This window comes from Myiozetetes cayanensis, unplaced genomic scaffold (genome assembly GCF_022539395.1).
Source record: "Myiozetetes cayanensis isolate MyiCay16 unplaced genomic scaffold, myiCay2020 scf21, whole genome shotgun sequence".
NCBI classification, from domain to species: domain Eukaryota; kingdom Metazoa; phylum Chordata; class Aves; order Passeriformes; family Tyrannidae; genus Myiozetetes; species Myiozetetes cayanensis.
The window spans coordinates 8660199-8675166 of NW_026087423.1; the positions used below are offsets into that span (position 1 = coordinate 8660199).

At 45.7% G+C, this 14968-nt stretch overlaps 1 protein-coding gene across 1 annotated transcript; it reads left to right on the plus strand.

The window, feature by feature from the left end:
- Positions 1-507: 507 nt before the first annotated feature.
- Positions 508-13077, plus strand: ANAPC5 (anaphase promoting complex subunit 5). Its single transcript, XM_050318666.1, has 17 exons — positions 508-769; positions 850-929; positions 1576-1685; positions 2067-2262; positions 2959-3025; positions 3808-3909; positions 5008-5198; positions 6015-6096; positions 6798-6887; positions 7786-7967; positions 8439-8574; positions 8797-8871; positions 9661-9782; positions 10910-11017; positions 11517-11664; positions 12216-12378; positions 12739-13077. The coding sequence occupies exons 1-17, from the start codon at positions 566-568 to the stop codon at positions 12951-12953; spliced, it is 2271 nt and encodes a 756-aa protein (XP_050174623.1). The 5' UTR covers positions 508-565; the 3' UTR covers positions 12954-13077.
- Positions 13078-14968: the final 1891 nt, after the last annotated feature.

Consider the following 14968-nt stretch of genomic DNA (forward strand, 5'->3'; position numbering starts at 1 on the left):
CTCCCCACAGCCCGTCCCACGGCTCCCCACAGCCCGTCCCACGGCTCCCCACAGCCCGTCCCACGGCTCCCCACAGCCCGTCCCACGGCTCCCCACAGCCCGTCCCACGGCTCCCACAGCCCGTCCCACGGCTCCCCACAGCCCGTCCCAGAGCTCCCCACAGCCCGTCCCAGAGCTCCCCACAGCCCGTCCCAGAGCTCCCCACAGCCCGTCCCAGAGCTCCCCACAGCCCGTCCCAGAGCTCCCCACAGCCCGTCCCAGAGCTCCCCACAGCCCGTCCCAGGGCTCCCCACAGCCCGGGGCAGTCCTGGGGAAGGAGCCCCAGAGCGACCCCTCGAGCCCTTCTCTCCCCGGCCGCTTCTCTCCCCGGAACGTCACTCCCGCGCTCCGCGCTCCGAGCCGTCCCCGCGGTGCCGTCGCACAGCCCCTCCCCACCCACCTTTGATTGGCCGCAGCTCCGCGCGCGCGCCACCGGCGGCGCCGGCGATTGGGCGGCGGGGCGGGGCGCGCGCGGTCTCCCTGGCGACGGCGCGCCCGTGCCGCCGGTTCCCCCGCGGGCGCCGCCATGGCGAGCGTGCACGAGAGCCTGTACTTCAACCCGATGCTGAGCAACGGCGTGGTGCACGCGAGCGTGTTCGGCGCCCGCGACTGGGTCACCCCGCACAAGATGGCCCTGCTCGTGCTCCTCAGCGAGCTGGGCCGCGCCGGCGCGCAGCTCGGGCTGCTGGAGCGCCGCCGCCTCAACCGCCTGCTGCTGCCGCTGCTGCAGGTCGGGGGTGGGCCTGGGGGGCGGGTGGGAGCCCAGGGTGTCGTGGCCTCGTTGTCGCGACGTGTCGCTGTGCTCCGCAGGGTCCCGACATGGCGCTGTCGCGGCTGCGCGCGGCCATCGAGGAGTGCTGCCCGCAGCTCGCCAGCTCCGTCCACATCAGGTGCGGGAAACGCCTCGGGCGGGGCCGGGCGGGGCGGGAGGAGCTGCCGGGGCCGCGAGTGCATCCCCCGCTCTGGCTGGGCCTGGCACCTCAGAACTGCTCCGAAACGTGCGAACGACCGGTTTTAAAAGTCACGCATTCGGGGCAAAACTGCGCTCCTGCAGTTTCTCTTGCTTATCGGCAGTTAGTTCTGAAAGGCACAAACCAGATGTGGAAGGCATCGGGTTTAAAGTTGATGTGGTGCAGGAGGTCTGTTCTCACACATGACCCGCTGAAACAGCAACAGTTCCAAAACTCTGGTCAAAGGTTTTCAATTTTTAAAATCTAAAAATTAAAAATCAAAATGTTGGGTTCCTATTAGTTCTGTTGCAATAGCCATATTTTCTAGTTATTCTTTTTATTAAAAGAGCTATTTTAAAAGGAAAAAATTATTGATATTATTATCATAATCATTATCATTACTTTTATAGTTATCACAATTATATTGAATATTTATCTCAGGAGTATAAAAGCCTTCTGCCCCCGGTGAAGAGTTACCACTTGGTTCTGTCTGTGTTTATTCATTTTTGCCTGAAACAGAAGAGTCTTTTATTTAATGTCTGTATGAATACCCTAAAAAAAAATGTCGTTTTCTCTCCCTGTTTAGGTTAAAACTTATGGTAGAAGGAGAACTGAAAGATATGGAGCAGTTTTTTGATGACCTTTCAGACTCACTTACAGGGACAGAGCCAGAAGTTCATAAAACAAGTGTAGTAGGTAAATAATTGCTATCCATAAGTTATTTTTGCTGTGATATCTGTAATTGCTGTAGTTTAGTCAGGACACAGCTTTGTTTTTCTTTTTGGGGAGGTGTAAGAATTTTTCTCTTGCTCAGATATTTCATATTAACCAATAATTTTGCATATTGTCAGGTTGTTACCGATTTTAACAGTTTTTCTGTGATCAGATTATTTCTGAGATTTGCACCAAAATTAAGACCAGATTTGTACCCTGAAAAAATGGCTTTTATCACTTGGTGGGCTGAGATGAGGCTCATTCATTTCTATTAAATTTCTCATTGATTTCTCATTAATTGCAGTTAAATGAGAAATGAGATGATGTGGTTTAAGCTCCTGGTCACAATGCTTCCCTTCCCAGGTCTGTTCCTGCGCCACATGATCCTGGCATACAACAAACTCTCCTTCAGCCAGGTCTATAAACTTTACACAGCCCTTCAGCAGTACTTCCAAAGGGATGAGAAGAAGAATGGAGCTGATGAGAGTGACATGGAACTCACAAATCCGGAGGAGCTGGATGGGAAAATGGAGAAGGAAGAACTCGACGGGCCATTGAGGTGATCTATTCACATTAAAGCCTTTTCTGCCTCTAAAAGAAATCAGTCCTGGATTTTTTTTTAAAGCCTCTTAAACCCGGGCTGAGCTCTGTGGCTACTTCTTAGTGCCACCATGTGGTAACTCTTGTCAGTGGCTCATGGAAGGTGGCAGTGCCTCATCCTCACTTAGGCAATCACAGGCTGAAGGGCACTTGCTGCCCACACTTTCCCCACTGCTGGTTGACTTCTCTGGTTGTCATGTGCTAAAGCTGTTGGGTCACCTCCAGCAAAGGGTGTTGCTCAATAAGAAGTTAAGCTTAATGTTTTTTGGGTTCTCTCTCCACCCCTCTCCTAATAAAAGAACTCACCCTTCGTACTTGCTGTTTTTCCTTGGAATAAACTTCTGGCAGAAGAGCTGTTTCCTGGAGTGATGTGTGAGGCCAGAGTGCCAGTTCATTTCACTGGGACAATCTGCAGAAGAAATTTAAAACAGAGCGAATCCATTTGAATGTGCCAACCCTGAATCTTCTCTCTGTTCTTCAGATGGCTTTGGTGTAGTAAATTTTACTCTTTGTTTTCTCAGTTTTCAGCCCTGCTTTGAGCATTAATATCTCATAAAACTTTATAAAGCAAAAAAAAACTATGGAGTGTCTGATAAATTGTATTTCCTTATTCTATTTCCTTAGCCCTGTTTGTAACCAGAGTGTTTCTTACCAGGGAAGAAGAGATATCCTGCAGTGGCCCTCTTTCCCAGAAACAAGCAGAGTATTTCCTGTCTCAGCAGGTATTTTAATTCTGAATAAAGTGGGGTAGATGTTCCATAACGTGAATTTCACCTTGACTTTTATCCACAGTGCCAGACACGATGCTGGATCTGTTAAAGGTTTGTTGATAATCTTGCATGTTGTTGCTCAGTGTGAGCACTTGGGGCTCAAAGTGTTTTATCCAGACACCACCATATGCTGATATTTGGTTCTGGGAAGGTCCTTCCGCTCTCCCTGCTCGCCTCAGATCTGATGTCTGTGAAATGTGCAGTTTTGTTGATTATTCCAGCTGGTAAATACAAAATGGAGCAGAAATACACGTGGGCACAAATGTCAGGAATTCAGTACTCAGTAATGCTCATTCTAGTAACTGGATTATTGGAGTTTTTTTAATTAATTGAACTACTTGCCAAAGCAAACTGTGGATTTAGTTGTATTTATTTTCCTGATTTTTTTTTTTTATTTTTTTGGTGAGAAGATACATGTAATTCCAGTGAGAAATGTGTTTGTTGTGTTAATTATTCAAGGGGAAATTTCACCAGAATTCTTTAAGTACCTTTAAACAGTCCTTTGAAAAAGCTTTTATTTGACTTGGTCTCTCTGATCTCTGGAAAGTGAACACTGTAATTTAATGCAGAATAAAACTGACACTGATGTTTCAGTGTCACAGTAGACAGAGCTGTTACAAAATCTCCTTTAATGTTCTCTCCAAGCAGATAACAACCTGACAGTCCTGTATCACAATGCACTTATAACCCTCCTGATCGAGTTACATATCTTGCTTTTCAAATTTTTATTCCAGGCTTCTTTATTAAAGAATGATGAGACAAAGGCTCTTACTCCAGCATTGTTACAAAAGGAACTGAACAACTTGTTAAAATTTAATCCAGACATTGCTGAAGCAGTAAGTACCATTTTCTTCATCCAGAATGGTTGTAAAGGGATTTCTTATCTCTAGGCTGGGATTATTTTGGAGCAATTTATTCTCTATTGAAATATAAGCAGATGATAAAAATGGGAGCAAGTTGCATGTAAATTTTTAGTAATTCAGACTGAAACTCCTGAAGGCCCAGAAACCTTAATTAAGCTTCCCTGCATGTCTGGCTTCATGCATAGATATAAGCCTCTTAATTTTGGTGGGACTGAGTGCATTCTTGTTTAACTAAACCTAAAGCTTACTTCTCTTACCCACATTTTCTAAGGAATTTCAGGACTCATATTCCCATAGTTTAAAAATCAGTATTAGGTGCAATATCTGTGCTTAATAACAATTTATACTGAAAACCCTGACAATTCCCACTGAGGGTCATTTCCAGACCTGTGCTGTGAGCACTTGCCTTGTTCCTGAACAGCTTGTTCTTGAGCAAATTCCATGAGTTCCCAGTCATCCCTTTCCTGCTTTCCTGTCTAATTCTTCCTCCCTGGGCTGAAGCAGACAGGATTTTTTGCTCCTGTTTGGACACATATCCTTGAAAGGGCTGCCACAGTCCTGGGCTGGGCTTCACAGCTCCATAAGTCCTCTCCAGTGTTAGGTCTGTCTCACATAAAGGAATTGCCCTGCCTGGGTCTCAAGAAGAAAACACATAATTTTAGCATCTCCTTTCTACCTGCACAGCATTTGGAAGCAGTGCTGATGTTTCTGAGTGTCTTCCCGAGCGCAGACACGGTGGGAGTTGTTCCTCCATTCCCCCTCTCACGTCACACATAAATGCAGGGATTCTGCTTTGGTGATTCTACCTATGCAGAGATCTCAGGCTGGGTGGGATCGTTCTGACTGCCAGAGCTTGGCCTATGGGACACCAACTGCTGGGGACAACAACCAGTTTTGTCTAGAAATTCTGCACAAGGGAGTATCAGTGTTGTTGTAGCTTTCTGACCATGCAGTATTTCATGGCTGACCAACTTTTCTCCCTAAGAAAATAGATGGTAATTATAAACACAAACCATGTTTTAATATCTGTATTGTTAAAGCTGGGTTTTCTCTGTTTTTTTTTTTTTTTAGCATTATTTGAGCTACTTGAACAGTCTCAGAGTGCAGGATGTCTTCAGTTCCACTCACAGCCTCCTCCACTACTTCGACCGGCTGATCCTGACGGGGGCAGAGAGCAAAAGCAACGGGGACGAGGGCTACGGGCGGAGCCTGCGCTACGCGGCCCTCAACCTGGCGGCCCTGCACTGCCGCTTCGGCCACTAGTGAGGGCTTCCCTGTGCCACCCTGGGGTGCTCACACACACACCCTTTCCTCCGAAAATCCCTTTAGGAGAAGGGGCTTTCTCTGGTTCGGCAGTTGGGCTGGGATTTTCTTGGGGTCTCGGTTTGTTTTTGTTTTGGCGTTCGTTTGGTTTCCATAAGAACTGAGCCATCTGACATTTGTCTGTGTCCTGCCCCCTGGTTCCTGGGTGTTTAAGTTCTCAGTCACTGCGTTTCCATGACCTCAGTGGACATGGGTGTGCCTATTTTCAGCCATATTCTCAAAAAGTATGCTTGGTTTTCTGTTAACATTCGAGCCAACGTAGAGCTGATGAACCGGAAAAAGGAATAATTAAAAAAAAGCCATCTGAGCTTTTAAAAATGCCACAGGGGTGGCATTTATTTTGTTGATAAAGCTGGCCTTCCTGTCTCCGTGTATGGTTTGCATTTATTGATTGCTGCCTGGAGGCATCATGTGAAAGGAGTGGAGAGGGGAAGAGCACTGCAAAATTGAGAGCAACAACAATTTCTACCCAGGCAGATACTAAATGCTGTCCCTGTTCAAACAACAACTTGGCACACTGGCATGTATAGGGTTTGAAAGCCCACACAGGGGTTCCAGTTGGCATTTTGGCCTCACAAGTAGAACATGTTGCTGAGTGCCAGGAGGAATACACAGGCCTTCTCAGCAGTCTGTTAAATCAGAGTTATCTTCTGAGTGCAATATGCATAATTTAGATCAATATTCCTCTGTCTCGGAATGCTGTATCTTAAGCACTGTGGGAATTCTAACTGTCCTCCCTCTCTGTCTGCTCACAGCCAGCAGGCTGAACTTGCCCTCCAGGAAGCCATCCGGATTGCCCAGGAGTCCAACGACCACGTCTGCTTGCAGCACTGCCTGGTGAGAGCTGTCCTGAAACAGGGCTGATGGCGTCATTCTGCTCAGGGAACTGCTGCAGAACTCCTCTTACAGCAGGATCTCAGCCAGGGCAGCAGTAATTTGGCTGTCCTGCAGTGAGGTGACATTGTTTCTGGCAGGTGGGGCACCCAGGGCAGCAAACTTCAGGGTCGTGGGATGGTTTTGTTGCAGCTCAGGGTTAATTTCTTAAACAGGAGTTGTGATCCCAGAGATCTCAGTACTGAGCTCAAAGTTTAGTCTTAGGTGTTTTAAACAACAGTTTCATAAGCTTCCTTCTTCCTGTCTGTTGAGTTCTCAAAGAGTAACCAACTGCCTCTTGAGCAAATGACAAGTTAGAGGGAAAGGCTTGGATTTCTCTGTATTTTTTTCCTGTAATCAACATTATACTGAACTGACATCAATGGTTCAAACTCCTGAGGTACTGCATTCCACAGTTACCTGGGTAGTGGGATTTCTGTGCATCACTGACCCTCCAGCACTGGCTGCTGCCACACCAGTGTCCCACCCTGCACTCCTGATGTATTTTGCTGTGCAGCATTTAGTGAAGTTTCCTTAGAATCGTTAATTCTGAAGTGGTTTGTATTTCCAGAGGGTTTTTGTGCATTCTGTAACAGTAAGCCAAGCTTAAAAGTGCTGCAGCCGCTGGCTATTTGCAATGAGATTTTAATTTTTTCCCTTGCTAGAGCTGGTTGTACATCCTGGAGCAGAAGATCTTCGATAGCTGTGTCCTGCTGGAGCACTCTGTGAACAAATCTTTGCACTTTGGGTTGCCGGTGAGTCCATTTCCTCCATCCTTTACTTCATTCTGGGACAAACCCATGTGGTGATGGGAATGTGTCATTGGAGATTTGGGGCTTGTGGCTGGTCTGTTCAAAATGTGTAACTGAATTCCAACAAATCTATTTTAACACTCCGAAATGTGACTGTTTCTATGAGTTTTGCCCTTCATGTTAACAAAGCAGAGTTCAGTTGCTTTAATGCCACAGCACTGCTTTTCCTCCTAACTTGTTTGATTTTCAGGCAGAAAAATTCTGTGGCTACTGGCCCCAGGCACCATTTTGGCACAGTGTGGTGCTCTGGGGAGATTCTTATGCCTCCACCTTCTCTGAAACCCAGTGCTGATGCCTCTGGCAGGGCTTTGAACACATGCTTACTTGTCCCAGCTGTGAAATCTTCCAAGGCTGCCCTCCCCGTTGGTGGTTTGTGCCCTGAATCTGTTGGCTGTTAATGTTTAGTTCTGTCTTTCCCAAATCTCTGATTACTTTGTTAAGAGAATTGTTCTAAAATGGACTAAACTGCTGTTTCTGGGAGATGGGAACAGATGTGGCTGCTTGGTGGGGAAGGGGAGGTGAAGGCTCTGTGTTTTCACAGCTGTTCCATCACTGGAGAAATCCAGGTACTGGTCCTGTCCTCCTCTGTAAGATTTCTGTGTGGGGGAGTGGAAATTACCTTTCACATCCAACAAAATGACATTCACATAAGTGTGGGTGTGCATAAGTGGGTATTTAAAGAAATGCCTGGAGCAGTGTTCCTTTGTCTGTGCTGAGTAACATCACGTCTTTTTGGGATTTTTTTATTAGTTTAGAACTCTGCTCCAGTGTGATTTGCAAGCCTGGTGTACTGTGTTGTCTCCCAACGCTGTTGGTATGGTTTTTTTTTCCTTCTTCCCAGTATCTCGCTTCCTTGGGAATACAGTCCTTGGTTCAGCAAAGAGCTTTTGCAGGAAAGGCTGCCAACAAACTAATGGATGCCTTGAAAGATTCTGATCTGCTGCATTGGAAGCACAGCCTGTCAGAGCTCATTGACATCAGCACAGCACAGAAAACAGCCATTTGGAGATTATACGGCCGCAGGTATTTGGGATGTTTGGAACCCCTGGGTTACCTCACCACACTTGTTAGCACATAATGCACTTACACAGGTGTAACAAGTGTCTGTGTCTCTGCAGTGCACTAAAATGAAGCAGTCAGACTGTGATTCAGTACAGGCTCAGTGCAGTTATTTCCGTTCTCTTGTCTTCCTTTAAAACTCGTGCTGAAGAAAAGATTGAGCTTCCATTTAGCAGTGGCAAATAGATCATAAATTTTTCCTAACCCCCCCCTTTTTAGAATCTGTTTGCTTAGACTGTGTGCAGCTTTCAGTCTGTAGTACATGATGTGCCTGCACAGTCCAGAATCCCTGGATAGCAGTTGTTTTACAAGTTTTCCTTCATCCCGAGGCCCCTGGCTCACCAGAAAATGCAGCCTGTTGCCATAACAAAACCGTAGATTAAAAACGGTTGTTGTTTGCTCCTTGAAAACTAAAAGCTGTTTCTCTTGCACAAGCACCATGGCACTTCAACAAGCCCAGACACTGCTGAGCATGAACAGTCTGGAGGCTGTGAACGTGGGTGTGCAGCAGAACAACACCGAGTCCTTTGCCGTGGTGTTGTGTCACCTGGCTGAGCTCCACGCAGAGCAGGTGAGTTCTGGGGCTACTTGCACAAAATGTCATCTGCTGAGAGGACCTGTGGGTGTTACTGACAGAGGGTGCAAGACTTGGCTGATGTTATTTGCTGCCTTTCGTGTCTGCATTGTGGGCAAAGACAATGCAGGGTGTTTGCTTGGCAAGTTGTTTCCCTGCGGGTTGTTCAGAAGGGAGGGGAGTGGTACCCGTTAATCAAATTGTTGTTCTGTGTTCCAGGGGTACTTTGCAGCTGCTGCTGAAATACTGAAACACCTGAAGGAAAGATTCCCTCCCAACAGTCAGCATGCACAGGTAGAATATTTATAATTTAGCCTGTAAGTTATGTAACCATTATACAATAGGATCTGAATCCCATTGCTCTGGAATTCTTCCCTCTGCATGCCTTGGGCTATATGTTGTCTCATTTCCCTCGGCTCCTGTCCTTGTGGGAGGCTGTGCAGCATCAGCTTTTCTACAAAACCGTGGAAAAGCTGCCTCTGTTGTTTTCAGACTGGTGAGACATTTCTCCCATTGCAGCCTCCGAAGATAAAGCTGTTTAAATAGAAATTTCATTAGCAGAGGAATACACATCTGCTTCATGAGCACATATAGGGATTAAATGCTCTGCATTGATTCGGAGCTTCAAAGTTCTGTCTAATTAGTGCTCCTTATTTTGATATATTACAATCCAGAAATAACTGAGAGAATAGGCTAGTGGGCTGGGGTTTGTGTGACTCTGGGAAACACGTTACCACAGGAGTCTGTAAGGTAGGATTTACATTGAGGTGTTCAAGATCCCATTAAATACAGTCTGGTCCTTCTCTTTTCACCACAGAACAAATCAAAGCATTAGTAACGATTTAAAAGGGCCTATTTACTTAAAATGCAGTCCAGTAGGTGAGCTTCCATATTGAAACATTAATCCAGACCTGAGCACTTCTGTCGAGGACAGTAATTTAGTAAATCCAATAATTGGACAGTGGAGTTGGTGTGTCTAGACATAAATACCCACAGGGGAAAAGAAAAAGTGAATTCTGCCTTGGGATGAGAAAATGAGCAGGCACAGCTTCTAAAACTTGTTCCTGGATGTTCTTTGTTTAGCTTTGGATGCTGTTTGATCAGAAAATACAGTTTGAGCGAGCCATGAACGATGGCAGATATCATGCAGCAGATTCTCTTGTAGCAGGAATTACAGCACTTAACAGCATTGAAGGTGTGTACAGGTAAGAAATGATGGATCTTCATACACTTGCAGGTGTGTCCTGTGAAGATAATGAAGAATTTAGCAGAATGATTGCTGGCAGTCATGTGTTCTTACATGGTTTTCCCTTTCCAGAACTAATACACTCATGCTGTCTGACCTGTAGAGCTCATTCTCTTGAAGCATGTCCTGCAATAATAATTTCTTCTTGTTTCTCTGGACATTTTAAGAACTGGAATAGCTGAAGGTGCTCTTATTGTAGAGTTGTAGATCTGTTGTGAGAACAATTTAAAATCTGCTGTGGTAGCTGTACTCAAACCTGAGCACAAAGCAGATTTTCATGTCAAATAGCTGGGGAAGGAGCTCAGGCCTTGAGCATCTTCCTCTGTGTCCTGGTTTTTACAAAATGGAACAATGTGATTTTTTTTCTCTCACCTTAATGGGTTCTTGTTTCTAGATGAGAACGACATGTTAAAAATAGAGTTAAAACTTGTTGTTTGGTGAGTATGAAAACCAACTTACTGCTAAAAGCAGTTCCTTGTTGATTTTCAATGAGGCAAAACACATAAAAGCAGCCGGTGCCAGTCAGCCAGGAGATCAGTATTCAAGCTGTGGGACCTGATGCTTGTCCTTCTGGAATTGGACTGATCATGAATTCCCTGATCTTTAAATATTCTGCTCAGTGTCTGGTTCAGGGTGTTTGTACCATCCCCTGCTGCTGTGCAGTTGGCCCTGACTTCCCAGTTCTTGTGTTTTCCTGTTGCTCCATATCCTTGTTACCTCAAGCCAATTTTAGCTGCTTTACCTCATACGTGTTTTTCTCACAGATAATGACTTGTGCTTTCTAGCTTGCACGGCCTCCCACTTCTGCTGCCTCTTTGGCCTTTGTTTTTGGCAATCCCTGGTTTCTATCTAAAGCAGTTTTATGAGTTTGATCCTTTCTGTCTGGGAGTTGTCCAGTTGGCACCAGAGAGATCTGTTTTTGCTCCTGCCTGTGTGTGCAGCAGGCGTGCACTTTGTCAAGGTGCCAGTCTGCAGTTACAAGAAACAGAGGTCACAAAACAGAGACCTGTTTTACCATGTTCTGAAGAGCAGAATTGTATCTAAAATACAAAAAAATAGAGTGATGTTTTCTTTCTACCACGGCAGAAAAGCCCTTGTATTGAAAGCCCAAAATCAAATGTCAGAGGCACACAAACTTCTGCAGAAATTGTTGATCCACTGCCAGAAAACCAAGAACACCGAGATGGTGATTAGGTAAGAATGTTTCATTTTCAGAGTATTAAAGCCACTTTGCAGTGATTAGAATCAGCCATTTCAATTTGTCTGTGTTCAGACTTCACTAGTCTTCAGATTACCTGCTGTGATTTTGAGATTACAGAATCATTTCAGTTATTAATGGAGTAATCCTCAAAATATAATGGCATTGAAACCTACATATTTTCAATATGTAAACTATAAGGTGGTAAACTTAAAGTTCCACAAAGATTTATGGAAAAAGGGAACAGTGCATCTAAAATAAATAGGAAATAGAAATGTGTGTGTGGTTGTACCTTAGTGCAAACCTTCAGGGTAGTTACAGTGTTACTTAATCTCTTGTATCTCAGTGGCATCTCCTCTTAGGGGTGTAATTCAAGTTTACAGTATGTGCAGTAACATAATTAATAATAAAACCAATACTGTGACGGAGAGGACAAAATTCCTCGGGAAACAAGTTGTCAGCGATGTTTGTAATTCCTTCCCCCTGTTCTGTCAGGGTGCTGCTGTCAATAGCAGAGCTGTACTGGAGGTCCTCGTGTCACACCATAGCCCTGCCCGTGCTGCTGCAGGCCCTCGCCCTGGCTCGGGAGTACAGCCTGCAGTACTTGGCTTCTGAAACTGTGCTCAACTTGGCTTTCTCCCAGGTAGGTCTGATCTGTGTTTTCACAGGGCTGCAGGGCAACGTTTATTCCAGGGTTCTGGATGCCGTTTTTTTTTACTCCTGTGAGATTTAAGAGCTTTCGAGGAAGTTAATAAAAGTTGCGTTCCATGTGTATCAGTGAAATTATACTTATTGCATACAATTAAGCAGCATAAATTTGCCCTGCCCTAATTTCTTTGGTTATTCTTTATGCTGGTATTTTGGCTTTCTAGGAGTACAGGTTGCCTCGTGTATTAAAAATAATGCTGGCAAAGAGTTGAGTTACACTGTTTGTTCTGAGAGATGTGGCTGTCAGCACTGACTCAGTGGAGAAACCATTCCCAATCATTTCAGATAGCAGCTCATTTCTACTGACGAGTTTAGTCTGAAAGAGGATTGTGGGGGAAAAAGTTGACAAAAACAGTAATAATTGTTCTACACCCTTGTCTGTAGTGCATTGTATTATTAGACACAGATGTGACTTACATTGGTCTTCCCTGAAGAAGCTCCTACCAGTGGATTCCAGTGTGACACTAGCAAGTATTTCTCTTCCAGCTGATCCTTGGCATTCCTGAACAAGCCCTGAATATCCTGCACATGGCAATAGAACCCATCTTGGCCCATGGAGCTGTCCTGGACAAAGGCTGTGCCATGTTCTTGGTGGCCAAATGTCAGGTGGCTTCTGCAGCTTCCTACACTCCACAAAAGAAGATTGAAGGTAGGGTGAAGAGTAATTCTCCTCACTGAAACTGTGCTCAGAAGGGCAAACCAGTGTAGATACTGGTGTCCTGCTACACCATCACCCTTAAAAAAGTGTTACCTGGTTATCAGATATAAAATTGGAATTAGTTATTCACCAGTTGTTTACACTGGAACCTTGTTTATCTGCATACTTTCACACCATATTTTGCAGCAAAGGCTGAGTAACAGAAACCAGCTAGAAGACCATGTTGCTAAGACACAAATGGTTTTGAAAAGCTGAGGAATTTATAATTGGGCTCCTTAGAACTGAGCTGTATTGCTTGGAGTTGTTATTGTGCTATTGTCTTAAATATGACTGTCCCCCTTTTGCCCACAGCTTTGGAATCTGCTATCTTGAATCTGAATGAAGCCAAGACTTACTTTGCCAAGGTGGACTGCAAAGAGCAGCTCAGAGACGTTCTCTACTTCCAGGCCCGGCTGTTCCACACCCTCGGCAAGACCCAGGAAAGGAACAAATGTGCCATGTTGTTCCGGCAGTTGCACCAGGAACTGCCAGCACACGGTGTCCCCTTAATCAATTCCTTCAAGTGATGCATTTCAAGATGAGACTTGTTTGTTTTCCTGGAGGTTTTTTTTGTTTGGTTTTTTTTTTTTTTACAAACATCTTTATTATATTCAATCATCCCTGTTTCAGAATAACTGCCAATAAATCATGGTCTGGCATTGAACAAACCTGTGTTTTGTTTGTAGTGACAAGGGAAAGTGTTGCTTTCAACCCATTTCCCCTTTCATTCTGTACCTGAAATTAAGAACTGAATGGGGAAAAAAGAGAAAAGACCCTCTTGACTGTGTTATAAACACACAGTCATGATAAAACAGTGTTCTTAGCAGTGACATTTCCAGAATCAGTGCTGGCTTTATGAACACTGAGGCACAAAAAATAGTGGGAAATGGAAGCAGAGCTCCTTTGTGCTCCTTTGAAGTGGTGTGGAACGGGGAGTCTGATTTAAAACGCGTCCTTGCTTTTAACCTGTCTGCAGTCGCTGTTCGCGCTGTAGAAACAGATGGAGCTGCCAGAAGGGTTCAGTCAGTTCAGTCAGAGGTGGAACTGTGCAAAGTCCCAGCATTGTGGTTGCACGTGTCCTCGTGCAGAGGGAGGAACAAAAGCCCCCAGCTCAGCTGAAATGTTTTTATTTTGTGCGTATCATTCACCTGCTCTGCTTTTAGGGGTGAATAGATGGAGATCACAACTAAATGCCTGGAGGGGCCCACAAGAAATCTGGAGAGGGACTTCGGGCAATGCGACAGGACAAGGGGAATGGCTTCCCACTGCCAGAGGGGGCAGGGTTAGATGGGATACTGGGAAGAAATTCTTCCCTGTGAGGGTGGTGAGGCCCTGGCACAGGTTGCCGAGAGAAGCTGTGGCTGCCCCATCCCTGGAAGTGTCCAAGTCCAGGTTGGACAGGAGCTTGGAGCAACCTGGGATAGTGGAAGGTGTCCCTGCCTGTGGCAGTGGAGATGTTGGAACAAGATGGTCTTTAAGGTCCCCTCTAACCCAAACCATTCCATGATTCTGTAACCGAATGTCCAATATGCTGTCATTGTCTTCTAGCAATTAGATGCTCCCTTTGGAAGAAAATTTCCTGTTGGCTGTAATGTGGGATTTCAGGGCAGATGGGATTGCACTTTTGTGAGTGTGAGCCTTGGGGAGGGGGGTGCCAGTCACCTTGTGACTGTATAAAAGCTGAACATCATTTAACACCTGGAGATCCCCTGCCTGGAAGCAATAGATTTAACTGTGGCATTGTCAGCAAGAGAAAGCAAGACCAGACCTAAACCTGGATCTGCTGGAGCCCTGCCAGGTAAGGAGGAAAAGAGAAGTGGTTGAGACAAGGGTAGTCCAGTGTTAGTTTACACATCCTGCTAATTAGACTACATCGTGGCTGTTGGCAGATCATCAGGGCCTTGATTTTAAACAGTGACTCTTCCCAAGAGCAAAGAGGAGGCCAGCATTGTGGGAATGCTGGTGCTGGTGGCTCATTCCCTCTCAGCTATGTTTTAATCACTGTCAAGGGGTTCAGTCCTTAAAATGTTTGGAGCACCTACTATGTTACAGCAAGTGCATAAGCTTGATTTCTAGAGTGGCTTTCAAGATCCTGGTCAAAATAGCAGCGTTTATCAACAAAGCTGGCATGGGAGCCTGGCTCTACTCCGGGAGCTCTACAAAGTGGTGCCCACAGACAGGTCTCAAAGAAAAAAGAGGAAGAGGGTGGCTGTGGAAGAAGCTGTGGCTTTTGTATCTGCTCGAGGCTGAAACTGTTGCTTCATGAAAAGAAGAGTCCATGAGAAAACCACAGGCGAGCTCTGTGCTGGATGGGAAGGTGCTCCAGAAGAAAAGCCAAATGATTTGCATGGACAGAGTAAGGAGGCTGTTTCCTCAGGGCTGGTGCAAGCCGGGGTGGTATAAAGGGTTCTGTCCCACCACTGCAGACCTGCAACCTGCGTGGGGGCTGTGTTTGGTGGCGGCAAAGGCCTGGCTGTGGCAGCTTTGACATTCCCAAACAACTGATTTCCAAAGCTTCCCTTCAGGTGATCATTTGGGCAAC

Excerpts from the sequence above, each read along its gene's own strand:
- ANAPC5 (XM_050318666.1), top strand. The coding sequence starts at position 566 with ATGGCGAGCGTGCACGAGAGCCTGTACTTCAACCCGATGCTGAGCAAC. Across the intron at positions 3,026-3,807 it reads AGTATTTCCTGTCTCAGCAG|GCTTCTTTATTAAAGAATGA; the intron begins GTATTTTAATTC and ends TTTTTATTCCAG. Across the intron at positions 12,379-12,738 it reads TCCACAAAAGAAGATTGAAG|CTTTGGAATCTGCTATCTTG; the intron begins GTAGGGTGAAGA and ends TTTTGCCCACAG.